At 50.1% G+C, this 24,197-nt stretch overlaps 1 protein-coding gene across 2 annotated transcripts; it reads right to left on the bottom strand.

Moving 5' to 3' along the window:
- Positions 1-2,041: 2,041 nt before the first annotated feature.
- On the bottom strand, positions 2,042-24,187 carry PMM2 (phosphomannomutase 2). Of its 2 annotated transcripts, XR_010836432.1 has the most exons (10): positions 24,035-24,187; positions 19,026-19,137; positions 17,091-17,167; positions 16,315-16,406; positions 13,350-13,449; positions 13,163-13,238; positions 11,758-11,873; positions 3,528-3,609; positions 2,423-2,621; positions 2,042-2,119 (listed from the first exon to the last, which is right to left on the bottom strand). XR_010836432.1 is itself a non-coding variant. In XM_067012628.1 (9 exons), exons 1-9 carry the CDS (start codon positions 24,098-24,100, stop codon positions 2,482-2,484), a joined length of 861 nt encoding a protein of 286 aa, XP_066868729.1. In that variant the 5' UTR covers positions 24,101-24,186; the 3' UTR covers positions 2,392-2,481. The 2 variants fall into 2 exon arrangements, 1 of the variants encoding a protein (XP_066868729.1); XM_067012628.1 differs by lacking the exon at positions 2,042-2,119 and having other exon boundaries at positions 2,392-2,621; positions 24,035-24,186.
- Positions 24,188-24,197: the final 10 nt, after the last annotated feature.

The raw sequence follows: 24,197 nt of genomic DNA, 5'->3' as shown, positions 1-24,197 counted from the left end.
GTTACAGAAACTCCAGAGGCTCTGGGAGGATGGATGGACGGTGTTGGCAACGGAGCTGGGCACAGAATCCGGATTCCTGACTGCAAGTCTCCTCCCACCAGCACCATTCTCTCAGTAAAGTCTGTTTTGCTTTTGTGTGAGTCTCTGCGTTACGTGTTAATGGGAATCTGGCTGCCAGGGAGCTTTTCCTTGAAGCCAGCAGATAAGGGCGTCTCCCCGAAGGAGGCCGACAGTCATTCTACTTTGCAGTCTGGTTTTCTGGGGGATGAATAAGAAAATGGGATCGGCCCTTCTTTCTTAATCGTCATCCTCGTGCGTGCGTAGGCAAGCTTAGCAGTGGGATGTGGCTTCGTGACAACAGAAAATGCCACTTACGTGGTCAGCCGTGGATAAACGCCCTGTTGACGCATTTAAATTAGTCCTGTGTGAGCCAGAGCAGAGTCTGACCAAGGGCGGTCCAGTGGAGGGAAGTGGGAGGGGAGGCAGCCCAGCTTCTTGGTTTCAGGAGTGCAGCAGGGAGATGCGGGGGGCACGGAGGCTGCGAAGGTCTTCCTTGGCCAGCACTTCCCTCGGGAGGTAGACAATGGCTTTGGGTGTGCAGAGGTGAATATCTTTATTGTAAAAATATATACAGATTTTCAGAGTGCATTAGGAAAAATTATAACCAGCCCATCGAACCTGATTTGGGAAAGGCCAGAGTAGGCATTGAACCCCAAACAGATGTGGTGCCATGCGGCTCGAGGGAGGGGGGGGGTTGGTGGAAGCCAGGGTGAGGGTGTCTGGGGGTGGGCAGATGTGGAAGGGAGCGCCTGGAGGCCTGGCCGAGTTGGCCCTGTCTGGGCAGGAGACGGAAGCAGCCCTCAGAGAGGAAGTGATTCAGGGCCACCTAGGCCACCTTCGCCTCACCTAAATGTCTGCCAAACTTGTTTCTTGCTGGTCCTCCAAGTCACTCCCCGCCAGGGAGCTAGACAGACCTACCCTCCTCACACAGACGGGCCTCCCTCGGCCCCTCCCTCGGGATCAAGTTCAGGCTCCTCCCTGAGCTTTATATGGGCCTTCCCTGAGGCCAGTAGCTACTAGTAGTCTTTTCCCTTGAGGCTTCCTAAGCCCTAGAGCCCGGGCCTACATACCTGGTCAGCTTCTGCAGGGCAGGTGGTGGGGAAGGGGAGGAGGAGGCTTTCTTAACAGCCCTGCGCTGACCTGGGGCAACCTCTGCTTCCCTCTTGCTCAGCATTTAGCTACCGTGTTTACATTTCTTGTGATGTCTACCGTCCTGGAACCGCAGAGGGCTGAGGGAATGCCATCCTCTTTTGTCAAGCAGAGTTGACAGTCCCATCTTATAGGGTTTCTGGGGATGATTAAGTTAGCGATAGCTCACACTGTTCTAAGTGCTTCACTGAAGTTAACGCGATTAAGTTACATGTGTGGTAGGGACTATAATCCCATTCGACAGATGAGCAAACTGAGGCTGGGGTGAACTCGTCCTCCATCACACAGCCAGTCAGCAGCAGCTGAACTAGGATCTGAATCCTGGCAGCTGGCTCTTACCTGCCAACGACAGAAGCTGCTGCTCTGCGAGCACGTGTAAGGCATCAGCCGCTGCTGCCTGCAGGTTACTTACCTACTGTTACCTGATGTCCCCACCACGGAGCCCGGCTGGGGAGGCCCTCGAGGAGGGGGGTGGGTGCTGGGGAATGCCTAAAGAGAGAAGAGGTGGGATACATGGCCGGTGAGCTTGGACCAGGATAAGACGACAGCAGCAGGGGAAGGATGGCGCAGTCTGAAGTCGTTGGAGATGGGGAGGCAGGCTGAGGGAATTGTGACAGTGCAAGGGAGGGGGCCCAGGCTGACGGCCTCGGGGTACCTGTGCAGGGCGAAGAAACAGCACACCCTCCACCTCGTGAAGGTTGGGACAAGTCTGAGTAAGACTCAGTTGTCTCGTTTTGATATTTAAGTTAAGGAAACTTCTAGGGAATACTGGATCCTTACCCAGTGGGCAGAAAAGCCTGGAGGAAGGGTCTCTGCCAGTCGGAAAGTGCAACCCCCAACATCGTGGAAACGTCAGCGTCGCAACGACTGGCCCCTCAGGTCCAAGAGGGCTGAGCTCTTCCCCCAGAATCTGAGAAGATACCAACTGACTTAACTCGAGGAGAAAACAGTAATCAGAATGAAAAATAGGAAACAAAATCACTTTAATTTGCTACTCTTCATTTTGAAAGATCATTACAGTATCGTGTAAAATTCAGCCAGGAAGGATGCCACAGGACGGCAGAGTCCTGGAAACCAGTGAGAACCGTCACCCCAGTGTGTGGCCCTGGGCAGGTGAGGGGGCTGACCTCGCAGCCTGGCGCTGATCCTGAGCTGAGACAAGCTGGGCTGGGGGAGGGTTGGGGGGAACCAGGTTCCTCTGTGATGAAGGTACCTGGTGGGGGCCGAGAGGTGGGCTGCTCAGAGCACCTCTGCAATCACTTCACTTCAGATTCAGGTCTGCCTCTGCTGGACTGACGCCGGCCCCGGCACTGGTCTGTGGAGGGAGATGCTCAAAAGCAACACAGCAACCGTTTTCTTGGAGAGCTCTCTTCCATATTCTGCTCCAAGCTGCCTTCCAGTTATACAAGGAACTTGCAAAAGGCAGGAGGGAGGAGTGAGGGTTGCAGGCCTGACCACGGCAGGGGTCGTTATTCAAAGATAAGCAGAGAAACAGTACAGCTCCTGATCTGTTAGTTCAGGCTCTCCCCTGATCCCCGAGGAACTAGGGCACACAGGCCCTGGGGACAGCAGGAGGTTCTTTGGGTGAAGTGCGACCGTCCCAGTTAGTCTCTGGGCCTGGGCTCAGAGCTGAGTGCCGGGAGGGCCGTGTGCCAGTTCTTGGCGGGGTTGCTGGCTCCACTGCCTCTGTCCCAATGGCTAGGAAACCAGTGGGCTCCTCAAAGTGTAGTGGATACAGAGCTACCCCTGCTTCCTGGGCCAGCTAGGTGCAAAGTCCCTGGGGTCAGTGGTCACTTGGCCAGTATTCTCACAGGGTAGCTACATTTCTGGAAGTGTTTTTAACCATCTGTCCCAGGGTCAGATCACTGTAAACATCCTGTCCTTTCTTTCTCATCACCAAAGCCCCCCTCCTGGTACTGATGCAGAGGGTCCCAATGTGAATATGTTACATTTTCCTCGAGACCCATGAGGAAAGAGGGAGGGTCCAGGCACACTCATTCTTCCTGTATCATTCTAGAATGATGGGGAAGTTTAAAAACAAAAAAACACCAGGTGTACTGTGATCGCACGTATCAGATCAGGGCTGGGGGTCCTGGGACTTGGGGTGGAGACGAAACCGTCTGTTGGAGGCAGTCCTTTGAACCATTCTAGACAAGCCTTTTCTTTTCCCTTCTGGCTGCTTCTAGCACTGGAGGTGGAGGGCCATTTCCCTGCTGAGTGAGGACCTGAGCAACAACTGTACAGTGGGCTGGGGGTGGGCGTGGCGGGACCCCCCTTCCACGGGGAGAGGGATGGTCAACAGCAGAAGAGCCCCTCACAGATCCTGCGCGTGTCCTCGGGTGCCGTCACGGTGTAGCCCACCGTCCTCGGGTCTGCGAAGATCTCGTGGTCGTTCCCACCCTGTGAAGACACAGCGCAGATGCAGGTGCCACCTGGCTCCTGGGCCAAGGCTGCTGCCACCCAGGGGCCTGGGGCCACCAGAGGAATAGGACCAAAAATGAGGACCCTGCGATTTTACCGGGCGGGGAGCATCTCTTCAGGTACCTTTTCTTAGCCCCCAGGAGACGAACAAGGGTACTGTCGTACCGAGAAAGGGTTTTTCACCTTCCCGTGAACTGCAGTTTAGCTTTGGAACATGCAATTATGCCTGTGAAAGAAATCACGATGTTCCCGTGAAGATCTGTCTAAGGCTTATTTTTCTATCAAGAAAGCAGAATTCTCACCGCCATCAATTTGTTTCAACCGCATCCAAACTTTCCTAACAGGTCATGGGGGACCGTAAGAGGGCAGACAGTCCAGAGCAGCACTGCCCTCGAGACTTTATGTGACGATGGACGCGGTCCATCTCTGAGCCGACGGAGGCCACACGTGAGGCCTGTGACAGAGGGACCGAGTCTGATTCACTGAAGTTTAAATAGGCCCACGTGGCTGGAGTCTGAGCCTGGTGGCCTGGGCTCAGATCCTGGTCTAGCACTGGTGGGGGGGGGGGCATGTGGGCAGCTCCCCATCTGTGAAATGGGGATCGTGGCGGAACTTCGTCCAAAGCACCGAGGCCATTGGTGGACGAGCAATCCTGGGGCAGCACCAGTGCGCAGCTACCTCCGCTCCCTAGCGTTTTCACGCTTCCTTCCCCCTGGTGAGCCCCTAGGAGTTGAGGCCTGGGTCTGGGAGGGCCCAGGCATGCTGGGTGCGGGGGGTCCTGTGACTGTGGGTCGCCTACTCTGTGCTGCACCCCCGTCCCCAGTCCCACCCATCTCAGCGGAATGCCGCTTCCACAACCCACAGCCCTGCAGGAAAGCCCCTGCTTCCCTTCTCATGGAATTTCCTATATTTTCCTCATAACATTGGATAAGCAATCTAACGCAAAATCTTGAAAAAAAAAATCGATTAGTTTATAATGTGATGAAAATCACTGCAGAGAAAATGGATTTTTTTCATAAAACACAGAGCATGAAGCCAGTATGGAGAAAACGATTCTGTACGAAAATGACATCCTTTAAACAACTGACACCTGAAATTACGGCTGCTCTCATCTTTGTAAGAACCACCCAACCCTAAGCAGACAGCTTCCCTAGGAGGAGGTAAAGTTCACAGACCTCACGAGGGCCCACGCGCTGGGTGGAGCCATGTTGGGAGGCCATGACCTTGGAGCCACACTGGGGAACGTTCTTTCCCAGAAGGCTGCCAAGCCTTGCGCGGGCCTCATGAATTTATGTCCTGTGAAGGGGCTCTGGTCATTCAGCTGGCCCCCAGTTCATGGCCAGCATCTCCTGAACAAGTACACGTGAAGACAATTCTTACGACAAAAGGAGATTTCTCTTAGGAACGGCCTGGTGTGGGGAAACCAGCACAGAGAACCTAACCAAGGAAGAAAGAACTCCTGCTCTATTCAGAAAAACTCAGCACCCACCTGGGGACACTTTCACTCCAGTGTCACTCACCGACCCTGGAGGGAGGGCTTAGTTTTCACGGATTAACCCAACAAACCTTGTGCAGAGCTCACTACCCTCCAGGTATGGTCTCAGAAGCTGGAGATACAGTGGCAAACAAATGAAGTCCACCTAAGGGCTGCCTTCCAAGCTTACATTTAAAGATGGACATAAACAGCTCTATGGATGCTTTGCCGGCATCTGCAAAGAATAAGGGGAGGGGACCACGGTGACAGGGGAGAGGCCTTTGAGCAGAGCCCTGAAGGAAGAGAAGGGACAAGTCCTGTGACCGCCCATTCGGGAAAGGTTGCCAGCTGGGCTAGAGCCTGCCGGGGAGGGGCTGGGCCGTGAGGCCTCGCAGGTCAAGACGAGGACTTGGGATTTTATGTGAAGCCTCCAGAAAGCCAGGAGCCAGGCTTCACACCATCAGGTTCACTTCACAAGAGGAACCTTCTGGAGAATGGATGGGGGATGAGGACTCAAGCGGAAACAAAGGAGAGTCAGGAGGCTCCAGCCCCTAGCCAGGGTGCAAGGCAGACAGAAGCCGCTCTCTGGGGAGCAGGACCTCTGGAGCAGCAAGGCTCACAAATGCCACGCCTGCCCCACCCTGGAGAGGGTGTCTCGGGTGCCCAACAGATGCCTCACCTGACAGAGGGCCTGCTGGTGGCGACAGTGGGGCCTGTCCGTGGAAGGAGGCTGAGCCCTGCTGCCTTGTAAGCCACTGACTCGTACCAAAGCCAGGTCCAGAGATTCCGATTGCCCGGGAAGGAGAAACCTCCTGCAGCCCGGTGGGGCCTGCTGCTCTCAGAGGGCAGCAAAGCTGCACTGCCCGCACTGCCTAGGTCTCCCGCAGGGCAACTGGCCTCAGAGCAGGCAGGCTCCCTCCTGGGGCTGCACAGACCTTGCAAGCCAGACCCGGAGTGAGGTCGGGAGAAGCAGAACCGAAACACCAAGCTAGGGAGTGCCACCCACTAGAAAAATAAGGCTACAGTGAACAGGAAACTTCAAAACTGGATTTGCATGTGCACCAAAGGTTACTGGATTCCTGCTAGGCAGGCTCAGCCACCCGAAAGCTCCAAAACAAAGCTCCTGTTTCCTGGGAGAAGACGGATGGAGGGGCGGGGTGAAGGGATGAATAAGTGATCATGTTTCCGTTAAGGTGTACCTGGCAGGCCCAAAGTAGAGGCCCTGGATCACCACAGGCTGCCCATTAATGTTTAATCCCTACAAGGCCAAGGTCTGGGCCGATGGGAGGAGGGTCGCCGAGAAGGCCAATTATCTACCATCAGTGTCCCCGGCCGGCTGGCTGCGTGCCCTGCTCCACATGACCTGACACGACTTCCAGGGGGTCTCTGCTGTGTGGATACCTGCCCACAGCACAGACAAGCTCTCTAGCTGCACATGGACGTTTACCTTGGGTAGTTCAGTAAGCACTGAGCCAATTTCTATCCATTATGGGTACAAAGGCCACCAAGACAAAGGCTCAGCCTTCAACGATCCCAGAGCAGGGGTTCTCCCTTGGCTGCAAGTGACAGTCACTGCAGGAGCTTTAAGAATACATCAGTAAAACTCGGAAAGAACAAGACATGGGGGCCAAAGGCCCAGGATACACTAAGAGCTCCCGTGCCTGGGTGTCTCTGGCCACAGGAGGGCCGGGTGCCCAGGGCTTACGCAGGGGGATGAAGACCCGAGGACACGCTAACCCGACTGCCTGCGGTGTGTGCTGCTCTCCCGGTATGTCAGAATTAGCTGCGGATGAAAACAACCTCAAACTTTCCCGTTTGAAAATGAATGCCCTTAGAGAACTGTGCTGATTTGTTTCCTAGAAAGAAGTACACAGCTATGGTCAAAAACAGCCTGGCCCCAGGGTCATGAGGTGTTGAAAGCGATCAGGTGACTCCAATGTGCCTCCAGGGCTGAGGACCATCGGCTCAGAATCTAGTGATGACCAGGCTAGGGGTGGGGCTGACGCCCCTGGGTGACTTGCCCCTTAGTCTGGTGATGGCTCTGGCACAGCTCCCCTCATCCGTAAAACGGGGTTCAGAGATGCATGAGGGGCCCTGGAATGGGAGCACACTGGGGAGATGCTGATGCTGTGGACACCAGTGAGCCCTGGGGGCCCGAAGCCTGGGTCTCCCTGAGCAGGAGAGTTGGGGTAACGGATGCTCCTGCCTTGGGGTGGGGCTGCTCCACCGTCCTGTTCTCCGGACCAACCAGGCCATCAATTCTGGGGTCGGAAGGAAGACAGGCCCCCAGTGGACATATGGGACCCGTGGTTTCCCTGCACAGCATCTGGCTTCCTGTCCTCCCACAGGGGGCCCGGGGTTCTCCTCAGCAGGGTTGAGAACCTCTGATCTGGTCCAACCTCCTCCAGGAGGTTCAGACCACAGGGAGGGGCGATTTGTCCTGGGTCCCTCCAGGAATGAGCGACACCCTCACCACGCTAACCTAAGCCTGCCACCAGCCACACAAGACCTGGGTCTCAGATTCTGCCACAGAAACAAACAAGCAGTCAGGCAGGTCGGTCCCAAGGACACATTCTGCACTTGTTAGCCCTAAGGAGCCTTGGGAGCCCTGGAGATGCCAGGAGATGCCAGGCACGCCGAGGAAGCCCAGGCCCCGGCCAAAGGCCTAACAATCTCAAGGGTCACTGGGTACCACTCACAAGGGCAACCTGTCGCCCATCCCGCAGGCCCCCAATCTCACAGAACCACCTCAGTACTAGGTGAGCCTTATCACAACTTTCTTAAAAGCAGGAGTCTCTGGATGCAGGCCAGGCCTGCCGCTGGGAAAGAGGCACATCCCCAACTGCCTTCCCTTTAAGACCTCTCACTTTGTTCGGTCCTTCGGAAGTGGACCCACAACCCCCTGGATGGCCCGGGGCACTGAGGCTTAGACAGACTGGCGTGTGGTCACCGCACCAGGCTTTTGTGGGGCAGACTTGGGTGCTCTCGGTTTCCAAGCCTACCACCTCATGCTGACCGTAAAGGATGAGCAGTCTTAGTGTTTTGGAAGTGAGAGGGGAGAATAAAAAGGGCAGGGGCTTCCAGACTGCACTCAGCGAGCAGCTGGCCCTCTGTGGCCCCCCCCGCCCTGCGTTCCCCGCCTCTCCCGGCTGCGGTGGGGACTGCGGGAGATGGTATGGAAGTGTCCTGCTCAGGGGTGACGCTGAGGAAGCACTTGAAAAGCTTCGTTCCCTTTCTCTTTTCAATTTGACATTTTTGTTTTGGCGGTACGCGGGCCTCTCACTGTTGTGGCCTCTCCCGTTGCGGAGCACAGGCTCCAGACGTGCAGGCTCAGCGGCCATGGCTCACGCGCCCAGCCGCTCTGCGGCATCTGGGATCTTCCCGGACCAGGGCACGAACCCGCGTCCCCTGCATTGGCAGGCGGACTCTCGACCACTACACCACCAGGGAAGCCCCAATTTGACATTTTTAAGTTTTATTTTTCAATAGACAGCACCTTCACGCAGCTCAAAAATTTAAAAACAGGGTCTTGTCACAGTGGTAAGTCTCTCTCATCCTCGTCCCACCCCCACGGTAACTCTAATTTGGGGGTACCCTTTCAGACCCCCCGTGTGCACTTACAAGCAGACACGAAGAGAGATGATCTCTGTCTTTACACAAAAATGGAGCCTCTTACCAGCACTGCTCCACACCAGCTGTGCTTATGCTACCTGGCATTCCGCTGTGTGGCTGGACCCCCGTTTATTTCTCCATCTCCTCCTGCGAAGGGCAGGGTTGTTTCTGGCCTGCCCCTCTCTGTAGCCCTTTCTACACACGTAGGAGTGAACTGAGAGCCGAATTAACCAAAGTGGAACTGCGGAGTCACACCCATCAGTGGGTAATGCTCACGAAGTGTTCTAATGGGTTTTCATATCGCCCCGACTTCAAGTCAAGATGTTTTTTACAAGAAGCATTAAACAAGCAGAGGCATCCTGGGAATTCAGCAAGGCTGAGGCTGAGCTGGCAGGCACAGCCCCCTGGAGAGCCAGGCAGAGCAGCTTGGGTGCATCTTCCCAGGCGCTGGCCATCTCCCTCCCTGCAGCAAACCGAGCCCCCCGCCACTCCCACCAAAGGCCGGGCCCAGGGCCTGTAAGCTGAACTCGGAGCTGGGCGTCGATGGACGCTGCCTGTTGTGGCTGCCAGGGCGGATAAGGGAGTCTCCAGGACTAACGAGGATTTAGAAGAGCCAGGGCCAGCCTCTTCCCTCTGCTTTCTGGAGGTGCTTGGGGCGGGGGCCGGGGGAGACACGGGAGGCTCGGTGCAACATCAGACTGCGGCCGAGCTGCCGGGCAGGCGTCTAAGCCTGCTGAGCTTGGCAGGGAAAGAAAGGGCTTTTTACTGACAGCGCTTAGCCCTGGGAGCCGGCAAAAGCATTTTGCCTTGGCGCAAAGAAAGAAAACAGCTTTCCAAATATCTATCACTGAATACGAGAAGAAACTTAAAGCTAGTATTTGGACTGCTCAGTGCCTCAGGCTGTTTTAAAAGATTTAGATGGCTGGACTGCTAACTCCCATCTCCAGGAAACCACTGATAAAAAAGATCAGAGAGGAGGGCAAAGAATGATGCAAGAGTGTTTACTACAGTGCTCGTGAGGGCAACAAAGAGCCACAAACCCAAAGGGCCTCTGCTAGGGAAATGGGTAAATAGCCTGTGCCTAAATGCTAGCGTGTCATACGGCCATTACAAGCTTATTTTCAAACAACATTCCCTGACGTGGGGGGAACAAAATATGTTAAGAGAACAAAAGCAGAAACCAGTGAACACACCGTGTCCCACATTAGGGGTCATATACATTGCAAAGAGGCGGAGAGGCATGTCAGCTGTGATTTACAAGTGACTTTTCCTTTCTTCTTCATGCTTTTTCTAATTTTCTACAATGAATGCCTATTAATTAAGCATGGGGGGGAACCTCCCTTCGATAGTATCCATTTTTTAAAAGTAGGTAAATACAGAAACATATGTATAACTGATTCACTTTGTTGTAAAGGAGAAACTAACACACTATTGTAAAACAGTTATACTCAAATAAAGATGTTAAAAAAAAAAAAGTCGGTAAGATTAAAAAAACATAACTGACGTGTGGTTATGCAGTGGTTAAAAAGAAAACTCTCTAATTCCCAAATGAAGAATTCCCCAAAGATGTTGTTTTCTGATTATCTCAAGAACAGCATTCCATCCTGCAAAGTCCCAGCTGAGGCTTACATACAGCAAGAACGTCACCATCACAGAAAAATCTGCCTCAACCCGTCTGAAGAGCTGTCTTCTCAGACTGCAGGAATCAGCACAAAGCTGGGAGGATGGGCGGGAGCGGGGGGTCGGTGGAGGGGGGGGAGAGCGGGGACCGGCGAGGGCAGCTTGTGGGATCCTAGCTCCCCGACCAGGGACTGAAGCCGTGGGCCCCTGCAGTGGAAGTGTGGAGTCCTGACCACTGGACGGCCAGGGTATTCCCCCAGTTTTATAATTTGGAAAGCAGGACATGAGACTATACTATCCAGAAGTCCCTTTCACGCTGGAAGACCAGCACATGGAGATCTTACTGAAAACGGCGGGTCCACACAGGAGAGACCTTAGCAAAACAGCACGCATTTTGGGTGGACGAGGGGTTGGAGGGATTAAAAACTCCATCCATGCAGCCTTTCCGCTGCTGCAGTACAGCCACAAAGCCTGAGACAGGAGCCTGATGGCAAGGTAGCTACCACCACTGGGTGGCCCGTGAGAGGGAAGCAGAGAGGCACGGGGGTGCGAGAGGAAGGTAAAGGGAGGAGGCCCTGGGCTGGGCAAGTGACCAGCGGGGGCTGAGCCTCCTCTGGGCCTCGATGGCGGCAAAGCTCCTCCATCCAGCCCCTTGGGGACCCACCTGTCCTAAGGAGAGCCTCGCCTGCTACCTTGGCGGCTCTGGGGAAATTCCTCCTGCTGGCCTCTCAACACCTGGCTCTGCTCTCAGTCCCCAATTTAATTTTTTTTTGGCCATGCTGACAAGCTTGAGGTATCTTAGTTCCCCAACCAGGGGCTGAACCTTTGCCCTTGGCAGTGAAAGCGCCGAGTCCTAACCACTCGACCGCCAGGGAATTCCCATCAGTCCCCAGTTTAGATTCGGCCCCGGACTTGGGATTTCCGACAGCACCCCCAGAACAGCCTCCTGCCCCTCAGTGTGTGATGCCCAGGCCTGACCCCTCACCTCTCATCTCTCCTGAATTCCAGACTCAGGAGACTCTTGGTCCTCCTACCATTTAGGACTCCTAGTGCCCAACCTAAATGAATGCCCCTGGGCAAAAACCACGGCGGAAACATGAAATAAAAACGGCAAGGGCTTTGAAACACAAAGAGGATCTGATGACAGCACTGGGTCTCGTTCAGGAAGGCGCTCGAGGTGGGTGACGCTTAACTCAAAGCCAAACTGAAAGGCTCCATCCTTGCCTTCAGAGGTGTCAGGTGTCTGAGCGCAGAGAAAGGGGGCTCCATCACCCCCCTCTCATAGGACAGAAGCCATTACTCAGTTTGAGCTGGGCTGCCAGGTGAAGTGTGGCCGGGGGGAGAAAAGCCCATCTGTCCGCTTCCCCCCCTCTTCAAACCCAAATTGAACAATGAAACTGCAAAAACACTTCCTTACTTACTGGCATGGTTTTGTCACCAAAGAAATAAATGGTCTTATAGCCGTCCTTTTCCACATGTCCCAGGCAATACCTCTTGTCCCATCCGTCAGGGAAGACATCAAAGCTGATCTGGCCTCCTGCCGAGCGGGGAGGGAGACACACAAGCTAAAGGTGAAAAGGAGACTAATGATATGTCATGAAAGAAAATGTGTCCTTTGATCTTGTCAGCAACTGGAGTGCCAAGGTTGATTTTTATTACCTCAGTTTGCTAATTGCAATACTTTACGGGTAGGTTCTAGAAATTAATTCTTGCATGATTTTTTTTCTCCAACATGATTTCACCTAAAACCTAAAAATCTAAAGTCTAAAAAAGAGACACAGAGTGCTGACTCAGAGTGAGACCCACAATGGCTTTGCACCCGAGTGGTCTGCAGAGCGGGCTTAAACGAAGCCCAAAGCAGGCTGGTGAAAGAGCTGCAAACAGCTTTCTTCAGCCGCGCTCCCCTGGAGCTGCGCTGTGCGCGCGGCAGAGACGCCTGGGAGCAGGATGCATCCAGCTCGTCGTGCAGGAAAATGAAAATCCCACGGACGGGGATTGCCAGGCAGCTTTCTTGGGCAACAAAAACCCTTTCAGAGCTGTGTCAGGGAAGATGTTCATCTCACAGTTCAAGGATACTTAACAAGCCACCCATTCATCTTTTACACAGAGGCCATCTGCAATTCCAGTTTTCTGGCAAGCGTACACTTATTTGAGCTGGTGAAAGGAGAGGGCTTTAAGTATGCTTGTCAGCACTGACAGCAGAAATCGGTCTGTTTAAAGCGTTTGACAGGCATATTCCACCAAAAAGCGAGGCAGAGACATCAGCGCTGCAGAAAGAGCTCTGCATCAGACACCGGAAACGGCCACATGCTGGCCTGTCACTATGAACAGAAATTTCATGAACCTAGACAATTGCCTTCCCCTTTCTGGGCCTCGGCTTCTTGATTCGTAAAACCAGCCCAAGTGGCTTCGAAGGTTCCTTGCCATTCGAACATTACAGGATTCCAGAACACATTCAGTCTACTTGATCTAAAAGGCCCTGTCCCACCTCTCTCCTACAGAGTCACCCATGAGCTAGCTGTCTTCTGCCTAAAGGTGTGGGGATAAGTTCTCACTCTTCATTAAGCAAGTTGCTCTTATTTTTGACTAGGAGAAGTGCAGGGAGGAAGAATCCTGCTGGGCGAGGATTTAGAACCAAACCCAGCAGCCTGGAAGGCATCTCCTAACCTGAGTCTCGGCTAGTGCCGATCAGGCAGGAGGGCAGTTTCCTGCCACAGACGGCCCAGCTGCAAACTCGTCACTGTCCAAGTTCAAGAGTACACCGGCCCACAACCACCTCCCGGCAAACGGCCCCCAGAGCGTGAAGCCCGCTTGAATGCATGATACCTATGGAAAACGTGAGGCCTTTCCCTGCAAACTCTTTCCGCAGATCCTCCACGAATTTCTGTCTTATACTTTCTTTCTGAGGAAAACAAAAAGATACCGATAGTCCACTACATTAGAAGCACACTTTCTTGGCCACAGAGATGCACACCACACATCCATACACCCCAGCTATTTCATAAAAACTCACTTGATCCAGTTCGTAGAACTCAATGCGTTCTTCTTGGCTGCAGCTTCTTCCGACGGGGGACACATTCAACATCCCATTTCGGAATTCGATGAAAGTACCCCTGGGGAGGAAAAGGGGACGGAGGTCCCAGAGATACATAATTTATTTGAGCAACACAACAGATGGATAGACAGGCTAAAAAGCGGGCCAATTCCAGGGACGTCCCTGGCGATCCAGTGGCAAAGACTCCGCACTTCTACTGCAGGGGGCATGGGTTCGATCCCTGGTCGGGGCATTAAGATCCCACATGCCGAGGTGTGGTCAAAAAAAAAAAAAAAGTGGGGCAATTCCGAAGGCAGAGGCGGGTGTGATCAGCCTTTGGCAGTGCTGTGCTGGGCCGTGTGGTGGCCATGAGCCTCAGGTGGCTAGAGAGCCCTGAAAACTGTGGCTGATCTGACCTGAGATGAGAGTTCACAGATTTCATATGAAAAAGGAGTGTAACCATCATTGACAATGCTTTTTTTTTGTGTGTGTGTGTGTGCTAAGCGGGCCTCTCACTGTTGTGGCCTCTCCCGTTGCGGAGCACAGGCTCCGGACGCGCAGGCTCAGCGGCCATGGCTCACGGGCCCAGCCGCTCCGCAGCATGTGGGATCTTCCCGGACCGGGGCATGAACCCGTGTCCCCTGCATCGGCAGGTGGATTCTCAACCACTGCGCCACCAGGGAAGCCCAACAATGCTTTATACTGACTATATTTGAAATGATTATAGTTTGGATATAGTCGGTTAAATAAAACATATTAAAATTAATTTCACCTATTCCTTTCCGTTTTTTTTTTTTTTTTTTTTTTTAAATGGCCACGGAAAGCGGAAAAAACGGCACATGTGGCTCATATTACATTTCTGCTAGACGGTGCTGCTCTTGAGCAGAGAATGTTATAGTTAACAAAGAGCTATGAAAATGATTACTAGCTCTTCAAGTTCCCTGAGGAATTTGAAAATATATGTCCCAGACACCTGTGCAAGTGACCTAGTGAAATGCTGATTTTTACTAAGAAAAGCGACACAGAAAAAGCTGCTGGGGATTCCCAGGTAAGCCTCAGTAATAATACTTCGAGGACACATGCCAGGCATGGGGCTGGGACCAGATTCCATGCCAATGCCACCACTTACCAGGGACCCCGGGCACCGCTCTGCTCTGAGCTCAGAAAGGGGCTAATGGCACTTGCTCTGAGCCCCCCCTGAAGGGGCTCCTGAAATGAAGAGTACCAATTTATCTAAAAAACTGGGAAGCAAGGAAAGTAAAAATAGCGGTATCTCCATCACCAGATCCGTCCCCTGCTGTGTTCAACTTGCAGAAAAAGAGGCAAATGATACAACAACGTATGTGCACCGAAGACACTTTTTCAAACACCCTGTCCCGGTTGTCCTGGACTCGGTACAGACCAGCCTGTCCCCTACACCTTCTACATCTACACTGGGGTATGGGGCCCTGGTGATCATTCCCAGGGGGGATCCTAGGCCTGTGGGTCCTAAACTGTCAGAAAAAGAGGTCATGCCCAAGGCAGGGAGGGAGGTTGATGCACTGTAGAAAGGCTTCTGTTCTAAAAACCAGGACTAAGGCGGCTGATCCAGCATTCACTTCCCCCCTGAAGACCTGGACGATATGACGTCTTACTACACTTGCCCGGCGTGCGTGGCATATAGCGTTAGCCCCACAAGCAATGTGGGTAAACACCGATCAAGGAGGAACTCAGCTCTGCCTCCTGAACTCACGGGGTATCTCAGGCTAATTCGGAGTCACAGCTCGGCATGCTGGGCCCTCTCACGAGATGACAACCTCTTTGGAGGACAGGAGTGTATCTTATTTTATCCTCCCTCAATGCTCAGCCCAAAGTAAAGACTGAACTGACCTGGGGTACATTATACATTCACTTTCTACAATGGAGAATTTCTAATATACATAAAAGTCAACAGCACAGGATAAGGAACCCTCACGGGCCGTCTCCCAGCTGCCAGAAAGATGGACTTCGGGTCCCTCCTGTCTCATCCATCCCCCTTCCTGGGACAGATGTGAAAAAGAAAGCCCCTGCCCTCCAAGAGGAGGTGCCGAGCGGGGGCATCTGTTTTGGCAATTCTGGAAACAGGTCTCGAGCACTCTCGAAACTCCAGCATGTCTTGAAATTCAATCACCCTTTAAGAAATGTTTCACCCTCTAATCATTAGGGTGTTACACATTAAGTGCAGAAAACCGAGAAGATGAAAAGTACTTCAAAGAAACCACCTGAAATCTCATTACCAAGAAACAACCACCGTTAGCATATGGTCCGTCTTCTGCCAATCTTTTAACTGTGGGCATGTGTGCACATTACTGTTGTTATTATTTAAAAATGGGAATTGAGATAACAGTATTCAGAACAAGAGGTAGGTTCCCGAATCAAATGCCTACCGAGGCCAGAAAAATGAGACAAGTGGCCCGTGAAAGACTGGGGGGTGGGGAACGGTTAGCGCTGCCCACCAGGCTGCTGCCACCTAGGAGGGAGCATCGAGCTGAGCTGCCGGGTTTTCAGATGCTGCAGAAGCCGGAAACCCAGGTATTTTAAAGTGTGAAATCAGACTTTTAAATGATAGCACTTAATGCAGATTTTACTGAACGCCAGGGGCCAACTGAACTTGGCTTTGCATGGGATTTGGCCCGGGGGCCTCCAGTTGAGACTCCTGAGCTGGGGCCTGGGCCAATGCTGCTTTTCCCACACTGCTGTTTCACAGGCATATGCCTTAACTGATAGCCTTTGAAAGCATATAGTTTTCAACTTCCGTCACGTGGACGCACCATCATTTATGTAATCATCAGTCTACCGCTGGCTTTACAGAAGGTTTCCAGTGATCCCTTACTAAGCACCGGGCTTTGGAGTTAAGTTAGCTCCAACCCACCAGATGACATCATGCCATATTCCAGCGGTGCTTCTTTGCTAAAAGCAAACCCACCTCTTTTTTGGGAGTTTAATTTTCGCGATGTAGCTCAGACAGTAGTTGATTAAATCCTGGATTAGGGCCTCACCCAGGTGACCTTGAATATTCTAGATAAAGAAAATACTGGAGTTACTTGACACAGTGGGAGGCCTTTTCAAAATGGCTTTCCAGCAAACCCAGGTCTTCAGCCTCTGTGGCTGGAGGGTCACCAAGCGGTGGTGGGGACACACCCCACTGCCTTTCTCCTTTTCTCCCTTTTTCTCTGGTTGAAAACATTAGGCAAACCAGAAAGGGCCTCATTCAAAACCATTTTCTGCTTCATTACTCAAGATTTTTGTATTCATTATCTCTCAAGTGCTTCCTGGAAGCCCCAAAGAAGAGTTTATTGCTGCTGCCTTTTATTCAATTAAAATATCTGCAGACACTGATAGAAAATGTATTTGTTCCACTTTGGCTTCCTCTTACATCTGAATAGAACGATCTTAATGGTAATAAGAGCTACATGGTACCTCTTAGAAATGCTTGCAGCAAGGCAACTTGCCCTATAGTCTTTGCTACCATAATAGAAATATTAGATTAAGTAACCTTGAAAAAAATTATAAAAATTTAGTTAACAATTTGGAATGTGTACTAGTCACATGGTTCAATATCCAAAATGTAAAAAATACAGGGTGAAGATTCATTACCACTCTTCTCCCAAATATAACTCCCTGGAGGCATTCAATATCAAATACCTTTTCAGAAAACATTTCACTAGTAGTACAGAGTAGTTTGGATACTTGCAAACCTACCTGTTTGCACACGAGTTTCCCATCTTTGTATGCTACCAAGCCATTTTCTGGAAACACATAATCATATTTTTCAACCACTGCCAACAAAACAAAATTGAGAATGCAATGAATTGGATCCTGTGTTTCTATTTCTTGATTAACACTAATCACCAATAAAAATGCTAAACTCCAGTAATGACTGTGAAAGGCTAGCTTATCTTAACAGATTGGGAGGGTGGAAAAAAAGCTCCTTAAAAACTTTTTTTAAAAGGCTCTTCATTATCAATTTAAAAGATGACAATTAGGCTGCAGATTGGAGACTTGGTGGGCACCTCGCACCTCTGCCTGCTTATTTGTAAAGGAAGGTGGGAGCCAATGATGGCTCCCAAACCCCACTGTGAATCTGCATCACCGGGGCAGTGTAGAAAATCTGCAGAATTCCAGGCTCTGCTCCCAAGGTTTCTGAATCAGAATCTGCAAGGGCCAGGTTAAGAATCAGATTTTCTTTTTTAAAGCTCTTCAGGCGATTCTTATATTCATTCACATTTGAAGACCACCCACATAAGTCTTAATGGAGTCTCAACCTTTAGGTGCTTGCCAAAATGCAGATTCCCAGGCACTGTGTGTTGGGTGGGGCTCCCACATCTGCATCTGAACAAGCTTCTCAGGTGATTCTGATACAGGTGGGTCTTCCACTTTCTTCTGGCTCGTGACTGTTTTGATTCTGGAGTTTCGACTCTTACTCTCTGCAATGTAAGACGCTGTGCTACACTGACAAAACTTCTCTGAGCCTGTGGTTAATTACGAGACCAGAGGCAGAAAGGGCAATCAGGACCAGATAACAGGATCCCCGGGTCTTAATGTGTCCCATTATGTTGTTTATAGCGTTTCTAAACAGAGCACCTACAAGGAAAATTAAGTGTAACCAGAACAGAGAGTTTTAAAGGGACTACACAGATCCCTCTTTCAGTAACTGGTTCAATAAATACACCCCACGCAGATTTGCACTGTAAGATATTACATCTAGAACAGTGGTTCTCAACTGGGGGTGATTCTGCCCCCAGGGGACATTTGGCAGTGTCTGGAGACAGTTTTGGTTGTCACACTGGGTGTGGCAGCACTATTGGTATCAAGTGAGTAGAAGCCAGGGATGCTGCTAAACATCCTACAGTGCGCAGGACATAGAGAACTACTGGCCCCAAATGTCAACAGTGCCAAAAAGAATGCTCAATCCATCTGTCCCTCTACCTGCTATTTCTTATAGGCCAGGCACCCTGGAGGCCCCGGGGCCATGGAGATGAATAATCCATACCACTAGTCTTCAAGACAAACATAACCAGACAGTTTCCAATAATCAGAGTGCTACACCCACAGCACTAGTCTCTCTTTGAGGGTAGTTGCTAAAGTATGATTCCCATGCCCTACAGAATCTCCAGTGAAGGGGCACGTAAGAATCTCCACCTTCCTAGGGTCCTGGGCTTGAGATTCTGGTTCACTAGGTGGGGGAGGATCCTGGGTGACTCCCGACTAGGGAACTCTGGGGAACACTGCGATAGGGCAACAGAGGGAGGCATGAAGACCCGGAGGACCCCTCAACACCTGGGTGAGAAGGATGTCAGGAGATGGGGCCCAAACTGAGGCCAGAAGGGCAGTTAATGGGGACCAACAGGAAGAACTGCAGGCCGAGAAACAGACACCCATCTTTCTAGGTGAATCTGTCCATGTATCCAAGTACCAACTGTTCCATTAGCAACTCCAGAAATTTATTTATAGGACTAAAAACAGGAAAAATAAAGGCAGAGAAAATGGTTCCCCGAACAAGGAAACCGGAAGCCTGAAGCCTGCCACACGGGGATGAGGGCTCAGGGCTCCTGTGATACTAAATGGCAACAGGTCCCAACATCCTCATGAGAAGTTAACCTTTTACCAAAATGTAGCCAGCAATGTGGAGTTTACCATCGTTTCCCAGTTGCTCCTGTACTTTCTCAAAGTCCGACCCGCCTACGACTCCAACTTTGATCTTCTGCCTCAGTTTTTGTAGAAAGCAATCCATGTCTTTGGTAATTTTCTGCATTTCAAAAAGGAAAACACAACAGTCAAGAGCCACGAAGTAATCGGGGAGACTAAAATCCCAAGAGTAATGCAACCCTTATTTTTACCTAGTTTAAAACACACAAGAAATATATTAACAGCTGTTATGTACTGCTCTAGCCTTTTTTCTGTGCATTTATACACTTGTCTATATGCACATATATAAATAGGTACTGCTTTTTGAAACACAAGTGGACTCATTCCACATCTTGTGCAATGCCTTGCTTTCTCAGCACTAAGTTGTGGTGATTTTTCCATAATGCATGTAGATCTACCCCGGTCCTTTCAAATGCTACACTGTGCTCCATTTATGGATTTAGACTGATTAAAACAAAATAACATAATGAGATTAAAGAGGAAGTTGACAGTTGATTTATTATAATTATATAAACAAACAAAAAGCCTTAGAGTAAGATTACTAGATTTTTGAGTCTCTCCTGAAAGAAAACCTCTATCTATCAATAGTGGTCTTGGGACTTCCCTGGTGGTCCAGTGGGTAAGACTCTGCGCTCCCAATGCAAGGGACCCATGTTCAATCCCTGGTTGGGGAACTGGATCCTGCATGCTGCAACTAAGAGTCCACATGTGGCAACTAAGACCCAGTGCGGCCAAAATAAATAAATATATTTTTTTAAAAAAGCGGTCTCAGTGGTGTAATTTTATGCTAAATTCCAAACCGTGTGCCCATTCAAAACAAATTTTAAACTGAGATGAAAACATATCCTTATGTTCAAGCAAATCACAATGAAGTTTTTAAACTCTTATTTCATTACTTTTAGCAATCTTAATTGTACACTTACATGGAATATCTACATAAAGTTACCAGAAATTAAAAAAAAAACCCACTTAACAACTTCAGTACAAAAACATCCAGAATTCAATCTTCTCCTTTTCTTAAAAAAAATTGTTTGAGTAATACATGCATATGATTAATAAAATAAAATTGTACAGAAGGGCTTACATTAGAGTGCAATCTTTTTTTTTTTTTTTTTTTTTTTTTTTTTTGCGGTACGCGGGCCTCTCACTGTTGTGGCCTCTCCTGTTGCGGAGCGCAGGCTCCGGACGCACAGGCTCACCAGCCATGGCTCACAGGCCCAGCTGCTCCGCGGCACGTGGGATCTTCCCAGACCCAGACCGGGGCACGAACCCATGTCCCCTGCATAGGCAGGCGGACTCTCAACCACTGCGCCACCAGGGAAGCCCAAGAGTGCAATCTTTTCTACATCTTCAGGTGGAATCTTGACCTAATAGACAAAATCTAGTGGCCTCTGAGTCAGTGATTGTGAAAATGCATCCCAGAGTCCACACAAGTGCTTTACTCAGAGCCGATGTCAGAATGGGAAAAGTGGGGAAGATTCCCATGATTGCAAAATATTAAAAATGCAACACAAATGTAATATTTCCACCTTCAAACAGAAGCCTAAGGGTACAATTTATTTTCTCTTGACCCTTGTGCACACCGATGAGCTAAATGGTATTGCTGTCCAGCTATCAGACATGCTCTGCAACTTGCATTGGTCAGAGAGGCACCTTTTCGCTTCCAGATGGCAGCAAATACTTTTCGACAGGAAATAAGACCTAGCTGCTCGTGACCACAATAGAGAATCTAAACTACCCCGCACCGCACTACCCTGCACCGCAGGAGAGATCTGGAGCAAAATAACCACACAGCGAAATTGTCATGTTTCTAAAAAACTCTTGTGCTGATAATTTCAAGGAATTCTAAATCATCCCAGACAAAATAAAGCACAGAGAAAGAGCCAAAAGCTTGGAATTACTGTGAAAAAATGTTAAAAGTTCACCTGAAAAATTAAAAATAAAAATTATAAAAGACTTTTTTGGGACAATTAAGGAAAACTGAGTGGAGTAGAGGAAGAGTTAGAAAACAGTGCCTGTGGGCCAGACCCAGCATGCTGCTTGTTTTTGTAGAGTGACTGGAACACAGCTATATATCCATTCATTTCCGAGGTTTCTGTGGCCACAACTATAGATGTGAGTAGCTGTGTCAGAGACCATATGGCCTGCGAGCCTCAACCATTTACTATCTGGCTTTTTACAGAAAAAAGTTTGCTGACCCCTGGACCAGGGTATAAAATATTAGGGAGGGCTTCCCTGGTGGCACAGTGGTTGAGAGTCCGCCTGCCGATGCAGAGGATGCCGGTTCGTGCCCCGGTCCGGGAGGATCCCACATGCCGCGGAGAGGCTGGGCCCGTGAGCCATGGCCGCTGAGCCTGCGCGTCCGGAGCCTGTGCTCCGCAACGGGAGAGGCCACAACAGTGAGGGGCCCGTGTACCGCAAAAAAAAAAAAAAAAAAAAATAAAAATAAAAAAAAATTAGGGAATTGGTGATAGTTTCCTTAAGTATGATGATGATACTTTGGTTACGACAGATGTCCTTGTCCTCAAGAGCTGCAAGTACGAACATTTAGGGGTGAAGTACCATTATGACTACAGCTTAGGAAGTGGCACAGAAAAGATTAAAAAAAGAGAAAGTTAATATCAATCATTGTTGAATTTAAGTGGTGGGAATATGGATGTTTTGGGTACTGTATTTTTCCAGCGATTCTGTACGTTTGAAATTTTTCATGATAGGAAGTTGGAAAACAATTCACCCAGGTTTATATCCTGGTTCTAAGTCTCAACTGCTTTTAGATGCAATGGCATTTCTTAGGAAAGTACTCAGAACAGCAAAATTCTACTAAAACACTGAAATGTGCAAAGCTCTGGACTCCACTCTAATTAGATTTTACCTGTTTAGGTCATATAGTATTTCAGCAGCTGCAGGAAAAGATAACCCATTTGATTGCTTTCGGATTGTCTTGTGCTTATCAACGTTTGAGAACACGAGTATTGAGGAAGGGAAAGGTTGTACAAAGAACAGATCTGTTGCTAAAATAGCTTTCATTTTAAAAATAGCTTTATTTTTTAACCTTGAGCACCCAGCACATAGAAACAATTCTATTTTTTTATTTTTAAAATTTATTTATTTTACTTATTTTTTTGGCTGTGTTGTTTCTTCGTTGCTGCACACGGGCTTTGTCTAGTTGCGGTGCGCGGGCTTCTCATTGCGGTGGGGCTCTAGGCGCACAGGCTTAGTTACTCCGGGGCATGTGGGATCTTCCCGGACCAGGGCTCAAACCCGTGTCCCCTGCACTGGCAGGCAGATTCTTAACCTCTGTGCCACCCGGGAAGCCCCGAAAAATTCTCTTTAAAATTAGATTTTTTTTTTTAGTGTAAAAATTTACTTACATTCGCCAAAGAATATCACGTTTCAAATGTTTTAAGGGAGTACACGGCGGGTTGACTGGTTTCGCTGCTATTTCATACTTTGTGCTTATATATCCTGGTACCTCCTGGGAATCAGAAGCACGTTCCTGAATGACACACCTAGTAACAGAACAGCCTCCACCTTGGAGCGGTAGCAGAAAATGGCAAACTTAGCAAATAACGATGCCCTGAGGCCCAGAGACTTGTACCAGATCTCTTCTGTGAAATCAAGGTCATGGTTTCACTGAGTCTGTTTCCTTATTTAAAATGGAAATAACAACTATCCTACCAGGGATGAAAGAGGGAGAAAGGTTAAGAGAGTCTAACGATACTGTGTAAAAAGGCGTGGAATGTAAACCCGAGGCCATTACAGCCAATGTGCCAAATTGAGAGCAGTTTTACTGGAACACAGCTATGCTATGTCTACATAAGGTCTATGGTTGCTTTTGCATTAAAGTCGAGTAGTTACTACAGACCATATGGTCGGCAAACACAAGCGTATTTGCTATCTGGCCTTTTGCAAACAATGAACTGCTGACATTGGCTCCAGACCACTATGGGCTAATTAACAACCTACAAGTGTGCATGGATCACTGACTCTCAGAATCAAAAAGGGCCTCTGGAGAACTTGCAATTGAGCATCACCACTAGATACATAACACCTGTGGCTCAGAAAGGTAAAATGATACGGACAGCTGAGGTCACAGACGTTTGTTGTGAATTCTGGAGCACACATACGACTGCTTCCACCTGGCCCAAACTAAGCAGGGTAGAGCTAGAACTTGAAGACAGCGAGGCTACTTGGGCCAAGTCTCAAGTTCGAATGGCTGGTGTTCAGTGACTAATCTGTGCAAGGGGGAGGTCAGAGTGAGCAAAGATCACAAATGTTAATCTTAACTGAAACATATCCGTGCCTACGGCAACAAAATCTGGAAATGAGAAGTTTCCAGGAGTCCAAGGAGGCTCTCAGCAGGCAGCCTGCAGCAATCCAGGTCTCCTCCATCACCCGACTCCACTGCAGGGCTGGAGAAGGGAGTAGTGGCGGTCGCTGATATTAACTGAATATTATTGAACCCAGTCTACCGTATGCAAGATACTTTCATGAACTTATATGATTTCATTCGACCCCCACAAACACCACATTCAACAGGTCATATCCCCACTTAATGCCATAGATGCTGAGGCTCTGAGGTTAAGTGACTTTGCTCAAGGTCACACAGTTGTCAGGAGATAACGCTGAGACTCTACCAGGTCCGTTTGACCTGGAAACCTATGTCTCTCACATCAGGCTACAGGCAGAGACCATACGTCATAGGTCTGAGGAGGGCACACAAGCTGGTAAAGGGGCAGAGCTGGGGTTCAAACCTGGGGCTGGAGGTGAGAGTCGAGAACTGCGTTTTCCAACCCAACACAAGTTTCTTGCTCTCTTAGAGTTTTCGGTCTGTCCCATCTCTTCGAGCACCCTGAGGTCTTGAAGAGCTGGTGGGAGCTTCCGTCTCATTCCTCCAGGAACCCAGAGTAGAGTTCGGTCCCTTCAGGGGAGGTAGGCGTCTGGGAGCAGCAGGGGGCTCTGCACCGGCTGCCGCCAGCCCGCCGGACGCCGCTTACCTGTCGCGGGGCCGTCAGGGTTCCGTCCACGTCGAAGAGGCAGAGCGCTGGGCCGGGCACCGCCATGACCCCAGTTTCCACGCGAACCTTACCGGACTCGCTGGCACCTGGAACCCGTCCCGGAACTTCCGGGACCAGCCCCCATGCCGCAGGGCACTCCGGG

Source organism: Kogia breviceps, chromosome 14, assembly GCF_026419965.1.
Source record: "Kogia breviceps isolate mKogBre1 chromosome 14, mKogBre1 haplotype 1, whole genome shotgun sequence".
NCBI lineage: Eukaryota > Metazoa > Chordata > Mammalia > Artiodactyla > Physeteridae > Kogia > Kogia breviceps.
Note: the sequence above shows the minus strand (reverse complement) of the source record. Positions and strands in the feature narration are given on the sequence as shown.